This window comes from Huiozyma naganishii, chromosome 1 (assembly GCF_000348985.1).
Source record: "Huiozyma naganishii CBS 8797 chromosome 1, complete genome".
Taxonomy (NCBI): Eukaryota; Fungi; Ascomycota; class Saccharomycetes; order Saccharomycetales; family Saccharomycetaceae; genus Huiozyma; species Huiozyma naganishii.
Window position 1 is genome coordinate 31,534 of NC_035922.1, and position 15,091 is coordinate 46,624.

General features: G+C 48.5%; 10 protein-coding genes across 10 annotated transcripts in view; 5 read left to right on the top strand and 5 right to left on the bottom strand.

Annotated features, from left to right (window-relative positions):
- RFA2 (Rfa2p) overlaps positions 1-217 on the top strand; it is a gene marked incomplete at both ends in the record, with an annotated part of 864 nt that extends 647 nt beyond the window's left edge. Inside the window, one exon of the mRNA XM_022607229.1 lies at positions 1-217. This exon is cut by the window's left edge and continues 647 nt beyond it. Within this exon, the coding sequence (XP_022462065.1) occupies positions 1-217 (217 nt within the window).
- Positions 218-900: 683 nt separating this feature from the next.
- Positions 901-2,328, top strand: GAS4 (1,3-beta-glucanosyltransferase; the record flags this gene model as incomplete). The annotated part of the gene is made up of 1 exon (XM_022607340.1): positions 901-2,328. One exon carries the CDS (start codon positions 901-903, stop codon positions 2,326-2,328), a length of 1,428 nt encoding a protein of 475 aa, XP_022462066.1.
- Positions 2,329-2,499: 171 nt separating this feature from the next.
- VPS68 (Vps68p) lies at positions 2,500-3,051 on the top strand (the record flags this gene model as incomplete). Its single annotated transcript, XM_022607452.1, has 1 exon — positions 2,500-3,051. One exon carries the CDS (start codon positions 2,500-2,502, stop codon positions 3,049-3,051), a length of 552 nt encoding a protein of 183 aa, XP_022462067.1.
- Positions 3,052-3,250: 199 nt separating this feature from the next.
- Positions 3,251-4,444, bottom strand: YGK3 (serine/threonine protein kinase YGK3; the record flags this gene model as incomplete). Its single annotated transcript, XM_022607563.1, has 1 exon — positions 3,251-4,444. One exon carries the CDS (start codon positions 4,442-4,444, stop codon positions 3,251-3,253), a length of 1,194 nt encoding a protein of 397 aa, XP_022462068.1.
- Positions 4,445-4,636: 192 nt separating this feature from the next.
- On the bottom strand, positions 4,637-5,758 carry MDH2 (malate dehydrogenase MDH2; the record flags this gene model as incomplete). Its single annotated transcript, XM_022607674.1, has 1 exon — positions 4,637-5,758. The coding sequence occupies one exon, from the start codon at positions 5,756-5,758 to the stop codon at positions 4,637-4,639; it is 1,122 nt and encodes a 373-aa protein (XP_022462069.1).
- Positions 5,759-6,345: 587 nt separating this feature from the next.
- TRM13 (tRNA:m4X modification enzyme) lies at positions 6,346-7,614 on the top strand (the record flags this gene model as incomplete). The annotated part of the gene is made up of 1 exon (XM_022607785.1): positions 6,346-7,614. The coding sequence occupies one exon, from the start codon at positions 6,346-6,348 to the stop codon at positions 7,612-7,614; it is 1,269 nt and encodes a 422-aa protein (XP_022462070.1).
- Positions 7,615-7,654: 40 nt separating this feature from the next.
- Positions 7,655-8,965, bottom strand: TRM11 (tRNA (guanine-N2-)-methyltransferase; the record flags this gene model as incomplete). The annotated part of the gene is made up of 1 exon (XM_022607896.1): positions 7,655-8,965. One exon carries the CDS (start codon positions 8,963-8,965, stop codon positions 7,655-7,657), a length of 1,311 nt encoding a protein of 436 aa, XP_022462071.1.
- Positions 8,966-10,251: 1,286 nt separating this feature from the next.
- HRP1 (Hrp1p) lies at positions 10,252-11,889 on the top strand (the record flags this gene model as incomplete). The annotated part of the gene is made up of 1 exon (XM_022608007.1): positions 10,252-11,889. One exon carries the CDS (start codon positions 10,252-10,254, stop codon positions 11,887-11,889), a length of 1,638 nt encoding a protein of 545 aa, XP_022462072.1.
- Positions 11,890-12,211: 322 nt separating this feature from the next.
- SMF1 (divalent metal ion transporter SMF1) lies at positions 12,212-14,047 on the bottom strand (the record flags this gene model as incomplete). The annotated part of the gene is made up of 1 exon (XM_022608118.1): positions 12,212-14,047. One exon carries the CDS (start codon positions 14,045-14,047, stop codon positions 12,212-12,214), a length of 1,836 nt encoding a protein of 611 aa, XP_022462073.1.
- Positions 14,048-14,313: 266 nt separating this feature from the next.
- On the bottom strand, positions 14,314-15,061 carry RPS19A (40S ribosomal protein eS19; the record flags this gene model as incomplete). Its single annotated transcript, XM_022608229.1, has 2 exons — positions 14,314-14,728; positions 15,042-15,061. The coding sequence occupies 2 exons, from the start codon at positions 15,059-15,061 to the stop codon at positions 14,314-14,316; spliced, it is 435 nt and encodes a 144-aa protein (XP_022462074.1).
- Positions 15,062-15,091: the final 30 nt, after the last annotated feature.

Here is a 15,091-nt window from a genome sequence, read left to right on the forward strand (position 1 = left end):
CGCTGAGGGGAAAGACGTTGCTCCAACTCAGCTGGTCCTTGATTTCTGTAAGCAGCAGTGCAGAGGTAAGGACGCCAATTCATTTGCCGTGCCAATGCAACTGATTTCGCAAAATTTGAACATAGACGAGGAAACTGTACGGAACGTATGCGGGACATTGACAGAGCAAGGTTTTATATACCCTACGTTCGACGACACGCATTTCTTCGCGCTATGAATCCTTAAATACATCTCTATGTACTACTGGTTAGGGGGAGGGAATTGAGGATATTTGTAAAATCTTTAGTCGGGTGGAGTTGGCTTTCATGTTTTGAATGTTGGTTACGTTACGGCACCCTGACCTAGCTACATGGTTGAGGCGAGATATTGTAGAAGCAGATATGTCCAAAGTTATATACCATTCGAATAATATGTCTATCATATAGTAATCTTTACCTACTGAATCTCATGTATTAAAGAACCAAGGTCGCATGTTAGTTGGATACCGTCAGTTAGATATCGATTAATACGTTGTAGTTATATTGGATATCAGAATTACTTGTGGTCCCAGTAGAAGTTTGGCATTTGGAGGCATGTGGATAGCCCGTTATTCGGAAAGTATGTAAACTGCAAGGTATTTGCACCGACATTGAATCCAAAACCCAACAAACAACGAAGACTTAATCAAGCAAGTGCAGCAAATATGACTCGTATAATTGTGTGTATACTGTATATCAGAATATTAAACTGTCTTAACATATCTCTTTCAATCACAATTAACTTTAGCTCTTACAAAGTATTTAAAGTTTTGCCGCTAAACTTTCAAATGACACAAAATGGAACCAGTTAATAAAAGAGACAGGTGGTGTAGAGACAGTTGTCGGGCCCTAAAGTTACTCTACGATAGTTCTAGTGTTTACGATGAGATTACTGAATGCATTCCCGCAAATAGTGTTTGTTTCGCTGCTCGCACGCGGCACCTCTGGCTCGAAACAGAGTGATCGTGGTGTACACCCGATTGAGACAATTGGGAACCATTTCATCGATTCTGTCACTGGGGAGCCCTTCTTTATAAGGGGACTCGCATACCAGCCCGGCGGGTCCGCAGAGGTTAACCGCGATTCGGACCCGCTATCAGACCCAGAGCTGTGTGCTCGTGATATCCCGCTGTTCCAGCAATTGGGTGTTAACACAATAAGAATATATTCGTTGAATCCACATTTGAATCACGACAAGTGCATGAGCATGCTCGCTGCAGCTGGGATATATTTGCTACTGGATGTAAACTCTCCCATGCAAACCCAACATCTGAATCGGTACGAACCGTGGACCACGTACAACGAGGACTATCTGTCTCATATTTTCCAGTTGGTGAAGCAGTTTTCAAGTTATCCAAATACTCTTGGCGTGTTTGCTGGCAATGAGGTCATTAACGACAAGAAATCCTCGGAGAAGTCCCCCCGGTATGTCAAGCAGGTCGTCGGAGATCTCAAAAAATTCGTCAAGTCGCACTGCGCGCGGAACATCCCCGTTGGCTACTCAGCAGCGGACGATTTGGACTACAGAGTGTCGTTGTCAAAATACCTAGAGTGCACTGAGGGCGACGACGATTACAGTGTCGATTTTTACGGGGTGAACTCCTACCAATGGTGTGGCCAGCAGACAATGGAGTCTTCAGGGTACAACGTGCTAGCGGATGCTTACAAGGATTACACCAAGCCGGTGCTCCTATCCGAGTTTGGCTGCAATAGGGTGAAACCGCGGATCTTCCAGGAAGTCGAGGGCCTGTTTTCGAAGGAGATGTTGCGCACTTTTAGTGGAGGGATAGCGTACGAGTACTCCCAAGAGTCTAACGATTACGGGCTTGTGGAGATCGATGTGAATAGTGGGGACGTCGCGCTGTTGGGCGATTTCAAACAGCTTCAAGAACGATTTAATCGCATTGACACGTTGGCAATTGCAAGCGAGAAACCCAGGGCCAAAAGCCCCATCTCGTGTTCTCACAAGTACCAAAATCTGAACATTGAAGTAGACGTGAACAGCACGCTTTCCTCTGAGCTGATTGGCAAGGGAGTGGACATCCAACAGGGACAGTATGTGCAGTTGCAGGAATCTGATCTGAAAAGCACACGGTCTGTATTCGACGTTGACGGCAGGAAATGGACTGGACAGAGCAAGATTGACGTCATCCGGGACCTGTCATTGCCAGGTAGCTCGCCTATGTCACCCCCGAGGGATGAGGTAAAACGCGGCACAGGTAAGCAGAGAAACGTTGGCACTGTCTTGGAGAGACCGGCCCTCATAATTGCTGGTGCTGCCCTTGCTGGTGCTGCGTTTCTCGTGTTGTAAGTAGCGTGAGCCTCGTTTCTTCTGATATAACTGAAAAATTGCATATTACATATATCAAGACTGAAGATGCACATACTGACACCAGCTGTTGCTCTGCTGAACTGATAACGGTTAGCGGCAGTCTCTGAAGTTGACCGAGCCGTTTGACACGAATACTCTTCTGCAGTAGTGATGGAGACTGAACCAAATAACAGGTTGTTTCGTCTGCCCTTCAAGATCCCGAGCTTCCAAGGGGTCCGGGCACTCGGGGTGTACCTTTCGGGGACCCTGTACGCACTCGGGTTCTGGGTCTTCCTGGATGCTGTCCTTTACTCCAAGTACTCTAACGCATCTGATGTGCACGTCACGTTCATTGACTGGATCCCCTTCCTGTGCAGCACACTAGGTATGATTGTGGTGAACTCCATTGAGAAGAACCGGTTGATGCAAGGTGCACTGAACGGCGGTTCTGGCGGCGGTGCATTTGGCGGGGACTTGGACGCGCACATGGCTTGGCAAGCACGTACAGTGCTGTTCTGTGGGTTTGCGCTGCTTGCCGGTGGGCTTGCTGGGTCGATAGTCGTTTTGGTTATCAAGTTTCTGGTCAAGGACTACACGTCGTACCCTACCCTTGGGATGGGTGTGAACAACGTGTTGGGGAATTTGTTGATACTGGGGAGCTGTGTGATCCTGTGGGTTGCACAGACGGTAGAGGACGAATACTCGTACTCTTTGACTATATAATTTACGTAGTAGGAACTTCTTGCCTCTCCCAATGCAGATAAGAATTGGCAGTCTGAACAATTAGTGTGTATAGCAAGAATTAAATGCTTATGGAGGAAAGAGAAGGAGAGAGAGTACATTAATAAATTATATATGTGGCATGGATGAAAGTTTCAAGTTCCGTTTTATCAAGTGGGCGAGTTCTTTATGGGGATTGTTATTATTGCGAGTGCTCCTCTTGTGATGGTTTCACCCTTTCTGCAAAGTCTCCTAGTATTTGTAATTCGAATTCGTTGAAGTTGAACAAGTCCGGCAGGTTTACCGGCTGTGCATGATCTCTTGGGAAAAAATATTTCTCTCTTCTGAGGTCGTCGAAGAACGGGTGAGCCAAGATCCTTCTTGGTGACAATCTTGTCTGTGGTTCGTAAACGAGCACTTTCATGAGCAGATCGATCCCATCTGGTCCCGATTTACCAAAATATTTTTCGAACCTGGACTGTGGCGTGCCCGTGAACAATGGTTTCGAGTACAGAGGTCCATCGTAACTTGGGTTTGAGAAGAAGATAAATTTTTTGTCCGGTGGTCCCAGCAGTTTTGCGATTTCGCGCAATTGCAACAGGGGTTCCTGTCCTTGGAAGATAGCTTTGCTGACAAGCATCTCTCCGATGACACACCCAAGCCCCCAGATGTCCACCTGTGTCGTGTACTGCGTGGACCCCAAGATCAGTTCTGGTGCTCTGTAGAATCTGGAGCAAATGTAACTGATTGACGGTTGATCCGGTTCCAATTTTTTCGCTGAGCCGAAGTCACATATTTTGAGTACCCCTGAGCTTGGGTCGACCAAGATATTTGACGGTTTGACGTCTCTGTGACATATCCCGAATGCGTGCAAATAGAGCATACCTCTAGCGATCTGGTAACTGTACAATTTCACATGTTTCAGGGGCAACTCCATCTTGTTGTGCGCGTACCTGCTAATCTCTATCTGCAACGTTGCTGGGAGGCACTCCATGGCAAGATGCTGGTATACTTTGTTGTCTGAGGGGGACACGTGCGTGAAGAAGTATTCCAACTTGACGATATTCGGGTGGTCGGTGACACGAAGGATCTCTAACTCCCTGGACTTGTACTCTGTCTGCGCGGGCACTTTCTTAATAGCGAAGGGCCCGTACCAATTCTCCTTGTTCGGCGTGATGTACGCCTGCACGACTGTCCCGAAGGCCCCACGGCCTATCTTCCTGTACTCCTTGATGAGCATTCTCTTGACCGAGTTGGTCCTGTTCGACGTGACGTCGTCCGCGACGAACTCGTAGCTCTTCTCACTGGGGATGGCCCCGGGGGCCGTTTCCCCCTGAGTATCCGCACGCGGGTTCCCATTCAGGGGCACCTCCAGCACCTCCCTCTCTTCAGCCATAGTCTTCTGAGGGTTCTCGCAGTGTCCTCTTCCCGTCGTCGTGGCTCCCGCTTCGTGTTGTGGCGACTTCGAGATCCTTTTGTTTTGGAAGATATTGTGGATACATATATTTCGCAGTAATAATGTGGTCACTTTCAACGGCACTCGCAGAACAGGTAATAAGAATATATAATAGTATGTAGTGGGTACTTGCTAGACTAGTTGGACTGCGAAGGTCTCGCCGTTGGCGACGTTCTTCTTGAGCTTTGAGACACACAGGGGCAGCATCTCGTTCTTCTCTGCTGCGTCCATGCGTGAGACTATGGTGTAGTCTACCGACTGGACACCTTCACGAGTCACTGTCATGGGCACCGCGAAGAAGGAGCAGTTGTCTACCGCGTTGAGCAACTTCTCCGCGCCGTGGGCGATCGGCCTGCCCTCGAAGTCTAGTAGCGACCCGAAATTGATCGTGTTGATCTCCTTTGTGTTCCCCAAGATAACGTTGATGAAATCCTGAGCGCATTTGAAGGCCGCGTGGGCCATTGACAAAGTCGCAGAACCTTTACCGTTCTTTGCCTTGACCACTTCGTCACCACCGTACTGGACCCTGTTCACTAGGAAATCCCTTTGCTCCTTAGTGAGTTGTTCCGACAATTCGTTCTGGGAGAACAGCGGGATTATTGTCTCCCCTGAGTGCCCGCCGATCACTGGCACGAAGGGCATTGTGTTTGTTGAGTCCTTGTTCACTACTTCTCTTAGGAAAGTCGAGGCACGAACGATATCCAGTTTCGTGACACCAAAGACACGTCTTTCAATGCCTGTCCCACGGACACGCCCCTGGTGCTTTGTACGCAGTCTGTGGTGCATCACGGGGACCAAAGCGTTCACTGGGTTCGAGATGACCAGGACAAACACTTTGCGCAAATCACAGTGTTCGGCGATCGAGTCTGTCAATTGAGCGACGATCTTGGCGTTTATGTTGAACAAATCGTCCCTAGTCATCCCCGGTTTACGGGGCATCCCCGCGGGGATAATCACAACGTCTGCATTCTCCAAACAGGACCCGATCCCCGCGGAGTCGCCAGACTGTGGCGAGTGGGCCGAAACTTCCACTGGAGTGTCGATATGCGAGAGATCCGTAGCCACGCCGTCAATGGCCTCCTTGTTCACGTCGAACAGCGCCAGGGAAAGCCTCTTCGAGTCGCAGTCTGCACCGCGCAGCAAAAACTGCAACTGCGTCTTCAACAGCAGCGAGAGCGACTGCCCGATCCCGCCAGCGGCTCCTAAAACGGAGACTTTGAGTCCGTCTCCCTGTTCAATCACTTGGTGAGGCATGGGGATGTAATAAGTGTGTGTGTGTGTGTGTGTGTGTGTGTGTGTGTGTGTGTATACTGTGCTAGTTGAACTACTAGTACTAGAGTACTGCTTGTAGTGATGCAAGACAACGACCCGCAGGCAGTACCCCAGTGCGATCCAGCCTCTTTATATACTGCTGTGGAGGGACCCGTGGGGCCACCCGTGGGGGTCCGCGGGTAACCGGTCCTCCGTTTGTCCGGAAAGCTCCGCCCGCTCTTCGTTTTCGCCGGCGGTCCGGCGGTCTCCGGGCGCGCGGCCCCGGGCGGGCGGGGGCCGGTTTCCGGGCGTTGCGCGGGTGCGTGGGGGGTTTCGATTACCCGGATGCTTTGTTTTCTGCAACAGCCGGTTGGGCAAATGCTCGTGTGTGTCACTGTCCCATCACGTGCAATTCCGCCAGTTTTTCTCCGAACTTTTGCGGGCGGGTGTCTCGGCGATCGCCGAGGCTGTTCTTCTTGAAAAATTGTTCCCTGCGATGAGATGAGATGAGATGAGATGATGGCTTGAAGTACGTGAGTCGTTTGGGTCTGGTGCTGGGGTCCACTGCTCTTTGCGTTGCACTAGGAGGCATGGAGCACAAGAGGGTGAAGCTGGAGGAGGGTGGTGCCGGTGGCAGGCTGCGGTGCCAGCACGTCATGGAGCAGAAGAAAAGACAGTGTGCGATGACGCGTCGGGCTGGGAGCAAGTATTGTCTCGAACATCTGAGTTTATTGGGTGCTGGTGGCGTGGAGAGGGTGCCCTGCCCCTTGGACCCGAAACACACCGTTTGGGAACACCAATTGAGGGCACATTTACGGAAATGCAACACTTTCAAAGCAGCTCGTAGAAATGACGGTGAAAAATTCTATAAGCTGGATGGCAACATTGGGAGTGGACTGGTGCCGGATACGAGGGTTGAGTCACTCCCCGATGGCACCTGGAGACAGGTGTTGCAACTGTTGGATTGCAGCGTGAAGGTTCGCGCATCCCCGATCCGCCAAAAGGCAAACGAGTACTTGGACAGTACACGGCTGGAAACGCTTGAGAACAGGAAACATGCAGAACAACAGTCCTCACTGATCCAACACTTGCTCGAGGCATGCCCGCCGGGCCGGCACAGAACTTTCGTCGAGTTCGGGTGTGGCAGGGCAGAGTTCTCGAGGTACGTCAACCAAGCGTACTTACACGCCGCGCCAGATCCACCGGATTTCGTGCTCGTGGACAGGTCCTCAAACAGAATGAAATTCGATACAAAGATCGCAAAGGATACGGAGGAGATGTGCCCGAGTGCATCCAACAAAGTCACAAGAGTCAAGATCGATATCAAGGACCTACAAATGGACCCGCTGCTCGAGGGCGCCCACCACTGCGTTGCCATCTCGAAACATCTCTGCGGTGTCGCGACGGATCTCACGCTCAGGTGTATCGCAAGCTCCGAGAGGATGCGCGGCGGGCTTGACGCAGTGTGCATTGCCATGTGCTGCAGACACGTTTGCAACGCCAGAGACTATATCAACCCACCTTTCTTCGACAAATTGCTCCAAGAGGCAAGGGACTCCGAAACGTCAGACCCTCCTCTCACTTACAAGCAACTGTTCCAGTGTCTTGCCAAGATGTGCTCTTGGGCAACGAGCGGTAGGAGGCCAGGTGCTCAGGATACAGATATGGTCACCGTCGGCGACGCGATTGAGATGACGTTGAAACAGAGGGACCAATATGGACTCCTCTCAAGACAACTGATAGACGAGGGGAGTCTACAGTGGGCACGGGAAAACTTGCCCAACTCAAGGGCAGAACTCATCAAGTACGTAGACAGTAGTGTCTCCTTGGAAAACGTCGCCCTGTTCCTGACAAAATGAGGAGAGTTTCAATTAATACTTGTTATATACTTTTGTACTCTCAACGGTTCGCATTTGAAAAGTAATGGTCCCTGAAAGCCTTTGAGGACCGTTTCACACCCGTGTTCGTGGGACCGTGGTAATTGGGGCCCCGGTTGATGTATACAAGTAACCGCCTGGCCCACTTATTGAACTCCTGCGTGCAATGGTACTTCAACTCCAAGTTGCCGTGCAACGGGATCACGGTCTCCAAATTCTCACCATTTGCAGTAGGCATCCAAAAGGCAAGCCGTCCACCGAGGGGCAACCGCTCGCATGCAAACTGTAGTAGATCGTCCAATAGCGCGTCCAGCGAGTAAGGTTTCTTAGTCGGGATGTAGTCACGGTTCAAGTACGAGGGTCTCCCGTCAATCATCACTTTCTCTTTCCCCTCAAACTTCTCTGGGTCCCTTGCACCGAGGATCTTGATGCTTTCCCTAATCCCGTACGGTGGGTCACACACGATCGTGTCGATAGGAAGTCCCGTCCGTAGCGAGTTATGTGTGAAATCCATCGTCAACACGTCAAGAAACCGACCCTCCATGCCGTACTTCTTAAAGTTAGCGCTTATGTTCGCGTTCGCGCCCTTCCCCCTGATCATGCGGCCATCTATGTCCGATCCAACGACGAGCGCACCGTAGTGACCGCCAGCAACAAGGAAGGATCCAGTCCCAGCAAATGGATCGTACATGAGTGTCCCCGGTTTCACCTGTGCTATGTTGGCCGTCACAAGGGACAACTCTGCCTCAAAACTTGTCGTCCCGCAGTAAGGTCTCTTCTTCAAATCGAGTAAATCCATCGCGCTCCGGTCGCTCGTCTGTACGTGTCTCCCAAACCGAAGGCGGAGCGGTTCATCGGTGGTCTCTTGTGAATTGATCCTCCCGTACTCCTCAATGATGGTGTACATTTGCTTCGGTTTTTTCAGGTCAATGGTACCCTCCAGACCCAAGTACTGGAACCCATCTATAATGCGGATCTTCTCGGACATGTCCCTTTTGTGCTTCCCGTGGTAGTTCTCGAATTCAAACTTGAAGGAGTCCTGCGCTACGCGGATCCTCCGTTCATCGTAACCGGGCCTCGATTGAACGTCTCTATGTAGAGATTCATAATCGGGGCCAGAACCCCAATACTCGAAGACAGCTTTAGTCAAAATAGACCGTTTCACAAGCGCTCTCGCCTGGTCATCGCTCTCCAATTGGACCACCCAAAAGGGCGACTCCGGGTCATAACTGGCAAAATCCAGCGAAATACCGCCCAGGTCAGCGAGAGACTCCAACTCTGCTCGTCTGAAATTGAGATGCACTTGGGCCATATACAGCAGGTATTCCTTCATATTAGCATAAAAGAGAGTAAATGAAAAACTGGAACACTAACCACAAAAAGCAGCAGAGCAGATGCAAAGAGGTTTATGCCGGGTATTGGCTACACTACTGTTGATCAATGAGTCTCTCTCGAAACTGCCTGTGCATCTTCATCTCATCGCTTCATATAAATTTTCACAATACGTTAGTTTTTTCTTTCAGTGCAAATTTCGATATTTTGTGACACATATCGGGGAGAACTGGAGAACCTGCAATATACTACTCTTTCATGAGTGAGAGAGAATGGGTGATGCGATACTGTATTTTGTACGTCTATTCCCTCTCCCCCATCCCCGTCTTATTCTGACGCTTGCTTAAATTGTGTCTTCTGTCTCCGGAGCAATTGTGCACCTGGGTTTCACTCCTCTTCATCAAAACGAAAACGTGAAATCCATCTACCTCTGCCATGCATCCACCGCTCTTGCATGCTACTCGCTGGCGTCAGGAGATAGGCCCGGCGCCAGGGTCTCTCTGGCGGTCTGCGACCCTGGCACAGATCACTTCCCACGGCACTTCTTCTTCCCCTCCAGAAACAACATTTTTTAGTATAAAAGGGAAGGTTTTTTTTGCGAATTTTGTTGTTCTTTTCGCGGGTTTCCCTTCCCTCTCAGTTGGGTGTTTGGAGGGCAGAAACGCAAACTATTCCCGTATAGAACTAATTTCCCGTTCTCTAGGATTCTAACCCCGGCAATATCTGTCCGACGGACTACGTTTTAACGACACTTCCCATTTTAGATCAAGAAGGTAGTTTTCAGTAACGCTGCAATTTCCTACTCCAGTTTTCGATCACAGAAACTCAGCTAGTGAAATCGTGCCACTTTTTTCAAGATTTGAACTGAAAACACATTTTATTACAGAGCGAGCAAATATAAAGAGATACTGAATCTGTGCATTACAGCGTCCGTTATTATTACTTGTTCTTCTTAGCTTTTTCCAGTGGAATAGAAGTGAACAAAAAAACAATCGTTTGGTTTTCCAAAAAGGAAGTATACAAGAATAATACTAGTATAACGATCCGTATCAATTTCTTTACTACATTAATTTAATAAATTCGTTTTTTTATATTGTAATCTAGCCGTTGCTTTATTGATTCTATCACGCTCACATCTGATAAGTAAAGAAAAAAACAGGAAAGCTTCTGCTAACTACGTGCATATTACCTTTCCATATATTCGTAATACGTATCGAAAGAGATAAAAGGATAGCAAACAGCCTAAAACAAAGCAATATTAGAAACAGCAGCAAGAACGATCTAACAATGAGTTCTGACGACGAAGATTTCAACGATATCTATGGTGACGACGAGCAAGTGGCGTCCACCACGGAGACCGCCAAGGAGCAACCCAAGGCGGAGGAACCCACCACTTCTGAGAATGCCTCCAAACCAGCAGAGGAGAACAACCCGGCTCCTGCACCAGCTGCCAACACGTCCAGCTCACTGGATCAACTGGCCGCTTTGCAAGCATTGTCCTCCAACATAACCCAGATCAGCAAAGAAAGCGGGGACTCCAAGGACACCAAACCTGAGAGCAACACCTCTGGTTCATCTACCAACCAGACCGCACCTGGTGCTGGGTTACCATGGGAACAGCTACAGCAGAGCATGTCCCAGTTCCAACAGGGTACATCCAACCAATCGTCTACGTCTAATGCTCCAGTTCCCGGTCCCGCAGAAAGCAATCTGGATGCAAACGGTCATGTGAAGGCTGACATCTCAAAGGATAACTGTAAGATGTTCATCGGTGGATTAAATTGGGAGACCACAGAAGACGGCCTACGGGAGTACTTCAACAAGTACGGGCATGTCATAGACTTGAAGATCATGAAGGACCCAAATTCTGGGAGATCCAGAGGTTTCGGTTTCTTGACGTTTGAGGAACCATCGTCCGTGGACGAGGTCGTTAAGACCCAACATATCTTGGACGGTAAAGTGATCGACCCAAAGAGATCCATCCCAAGAGAGGAGCAAGATAAGACGGGTAAGATTTTTGTTGGTGGTATTGGCGCTGATGTGAGACCAAAGGAATTTGAAGAGTTCTTCTCCCAATACGGTACCATTATCGACGCACAGCTGATGTTGGACAAGGACACCGGTAGATCTCGTGGGTTCGGATTTGTCACATACGACTCGCCAGAGGCCGTGGACAGAGTCTGCCAAAATAAGTACATCGACTTCAAGGGGAAACAGATTGAAATTAAGAGAGCCGAGCCAAGACACATGCAAAAAGGCCAGTACGGTGGTGCCAATCCAAACAACCGTGGGAGTACCTCCGGGAGCGCCCCTGTGACCGGTGCTAATATGACACAGATGTTCCAAAACCCAATGATGGCTTTCAATCCAATGATGGGCGGCGGGTTCAATCCTCAAGCTATGCAAGAATACTATACAAAGATGCAAGAGTACTACCAGCAGATGCAGCAACAAACCGGCATGGACTACACCCAGATGTACCAGCAGCAAATGCAGCAAATGGCCATGATGATGCCCGGTTTCACCATGCCCCAAGCGCCTGGTGGATCCCCATTAGATGGCCACGGGTCTATGTCGCCACCACAACAGGGGGCTGGAAGCCCCAACGGTGGTGACGGTGGCAACAATGGGGTTCAAACCATTGGTGAAGACGGTTCTTCCGATCAAAGGAGCAATTCCGGTGACGGCACCCCGGAGGTGAATTTGCCAAGAGGCCCTAGAGACCCTTCAAACGTCCCCCCATCCCAACGCGGTGGTAATTCCAACCGTGAACGTGGAGAGAGAAACGATAGAGACAGGGGGAATCGCTACCGCAGCGGGTACCGTAATGGATCCTCTGGTGGTGGCCGCCGGAGAGGGGCCAGGGGGGGTGACAACAGTTACAGTAGACGTAACAACAGCGGATACCATCCGTACAACAGGTAGAGCAATAGAATTTTGACGGACTGGAAGAAAAGAAACTCCATAATAATAAGAATATAATTAGTTCATCGGTACTCCAACCAATACTTTCATAAGCGTAATAACTTTCGTTCCAAGTGCAAACTATATCTTTTTTTTCGCATTAAAATAACTGGTCATTAATTATTTCGTCTACAATCAACATTGCTCTTTTTTATTACCTCCGTTCTTTTCTGTTTGAAAGTGTTTTCTATGTATTGATCAATTCATAACTATTCAACTGTAAATTTTGTATTTACCTGTTTACCGTTCTGGGGTTCGGGAAGGCGGTGATACATCAACTCTTTTAGTTTATGTCCCCATGGGATATCCCCAGTTGAACGATGGCGTAAACGTTCAATAGAGAGAGGAAAATCCACACAAGGATGGCGACAATAGTTGTTGCCCAGTTGTTGGCCATGTTTACAGTTTTAATTTCGGGTTCGTTTTCAAGGCGCTCATTGTCAATTTCATCTGTGTTATCTAGAACGTCAAGGGCTGATAAGTCACTGTCTCTTGTCTGAGCTGGTTCCGCTGGACCTTCCGTCTCTGTAATCTCCGTCTTCATAATTTTTTTGCTGCAAGTGAAATATATCAATGGTGCTACCAAAAAGGGTAAGACAATAGATAAGACGACCTGAGAAGCATTCAAAGCTTTATTCAGGGCCTCCTTACCGATGCAAATCGAGATAACAAGGCAAGGGATGATGGAAATAGACCTGCTTACCAACCGCCTTTGCCACGGTTTCAATTTCCAGTTGATATGGCCCTCACTAACAATCTGGCCTGCCATTGTGCAAACAATCCCGGCAGATTGTCCACTCAACAACAATGCCAGCATAAAAATGGTACCAGCAGCCGGCGCTAGGTTTCTGGATAACAACTGATGGATGCCAAATAGATCTGCCTCGGCAGCATTCGGTGTACCGAATAGTGTAGCCCCTGCCACGATTAAAATAGCACAGTTGACAAACAAGGCCAGCGTGAATAGCGTGGATCCGAGCTCAATCATTGAATACTTCATACAATACTTGATTGCAGCCATGGTCGGTCTGTAGTTGAAATACCTTTCCTCCATTACTTCTTCCCTGTTCTTGTCATCGATCCGGTCATCTTCCAGAACAGAGTAATTGTTGTGGGAAATGTCGTACTCCAGCAAACGCGGTTGAACCAATGCAGAGCCCAGAAATAGCGAATGGGGCATAACGGTGGCACCCAGAATAGAAATTGCGTCGTACATTCCGTTATTTTGGAACATTTGTCTGGATGGTACAAACCCTCTGAAAACGTGGCCGACGGATACAGTACCCTTTGGAATATATGCGAGTTCGATAGCAAAACAGATGCACACGCCAATAACCAGAGTGGCGACACCGTACTCAAACATTTTCACGAATTTGATTGAACTTGAACCGGGCTTGTAACCAAACATCACGGTGAATACATCAATTACTGTGATGGCCACACCCGCTGGAAGTGGAACCTTGATCAAAATATTCAGCGCAATGGCAGTACCAATAACTTCTGCGACATCCGTGGCGATGATAGCACATTCTGCGAAAAAGTATACAATCAAATTCAACCATCTGGGGAGATATAGTCGACACGCTCTGGATAAGTCCTGGCCAGTGACCGAACCAAGCTTGATACACAGACACTGTAGGAATATAGCAATACAATTCGATAACAAGACAATGCATAGCAAAGAAAATTGGTGCGCAGCACCAGAACTTACCGCGGTGGAATAGTTACCGGGATCGATATATGCGACACTAACCATGATCCCAGGTCCAATAAACCTCAAGTATTTGAAAAAGCTGGCTTTGAAGTTACTTAATAGTGGACTTCCTGAGGGGGCAGAATCCGGACCGGCAGATTCAGGAGGATTGATCGACAGTGCGTCGGGGTTGTTTGAAGTTTCGACTTCAAATGTGCTGGTTCTCTGTCTTACCTTACCATCCAGTTCAAACGCCTCTTGCTCTTTGGCATCGGACAAACTCTTAGCGTACATACTTACACCGGACAGTGAACCGGGACTCATATTGAGCTGTCTTGAGCAACTTCTCAACAAGCAGTAACTCTTTGACGTTTTGTAACCCTCATAGTCATCATTAATTATTTTCCCTCCGTTTTTCTCGGCCATTTTCTGTCGAGACTATATATAGTCTTTCAGTGCCGTGGCATTGGAATTCGGGTGCACCAGCCGGTGCGCTTCCGATTCGGGGATAAACAGCAGTTGCAACTGTGCTCGGGAGTCAGGAATGCGAACGAAGCGCTGCGCTATGAAACGGAATGACAGTAGATATATTATATTTATATTAAATGAGGAATTATACAAAAAATGATCTTGATTTATCGGGAACAATTCTTTTACTTAAACTCTTTTGAGCAGTGGGATCAAAAAATCGTTTATTCATCTTCTTCCAAAGTCTGGGCAGCGATACGGTCCAAATCTCTTTGACCGTTCTCGGAGATTCTTCTGCCACCCTTTGGAGAGATTTCAACAATGCCGATCTTCTCCAAGGCCTGTAGGGCCTTTCTGTTGATGGAGCCGGAGGCGTCAACGTGCTTGGATGGTCTGGCACCTCTGGACTTGGCGTTACCGTACAACTTGTTCAATTTGCCGACACCGACTTGCTTTCTCAAGTAGATGTGTCTGGCAACGGAGGCGGCACGCTTGTAGAACCAACCTTCGGAGTCCTGAGGAGGCATCTCGTTACCTTGGGAGGTTTTGACAATGTCAACGTAACCTGGGACTTCTAGTTTACCTTGTCTTTGCAAGAAAGAGGCATAGGCGTTGATGAATTCTTGAGCAGAAACGTCTCTATAAATAAAACAATAATGTACTCAATGCCACTGGAGAGTGGCATAAATAAATTTCAATCAATTGTTAGTAAATGAAGTTTGGGGTGGGGGAAGGGGTTACGGTGGCACCGGATCACTCTGGCTTTAAAGATTTCAGACAATATCGCACTGCGACTTCCAATCATCTCAATTTTCCTGGGTCTCTTCCGTTATGTCACATTCAACCTCAACAGATGAAAAAAGAGTCCTCAATAGCTATTAGCGATACCAGCACATCTACCTTCGCACGGTGCGAAAAAAAAAACCCCCGACGGGTTCATCATTAAACATACCTAACGGAAACACCTGGCATTATAGTTTTTAGTTCAATTATCTGTCGGTG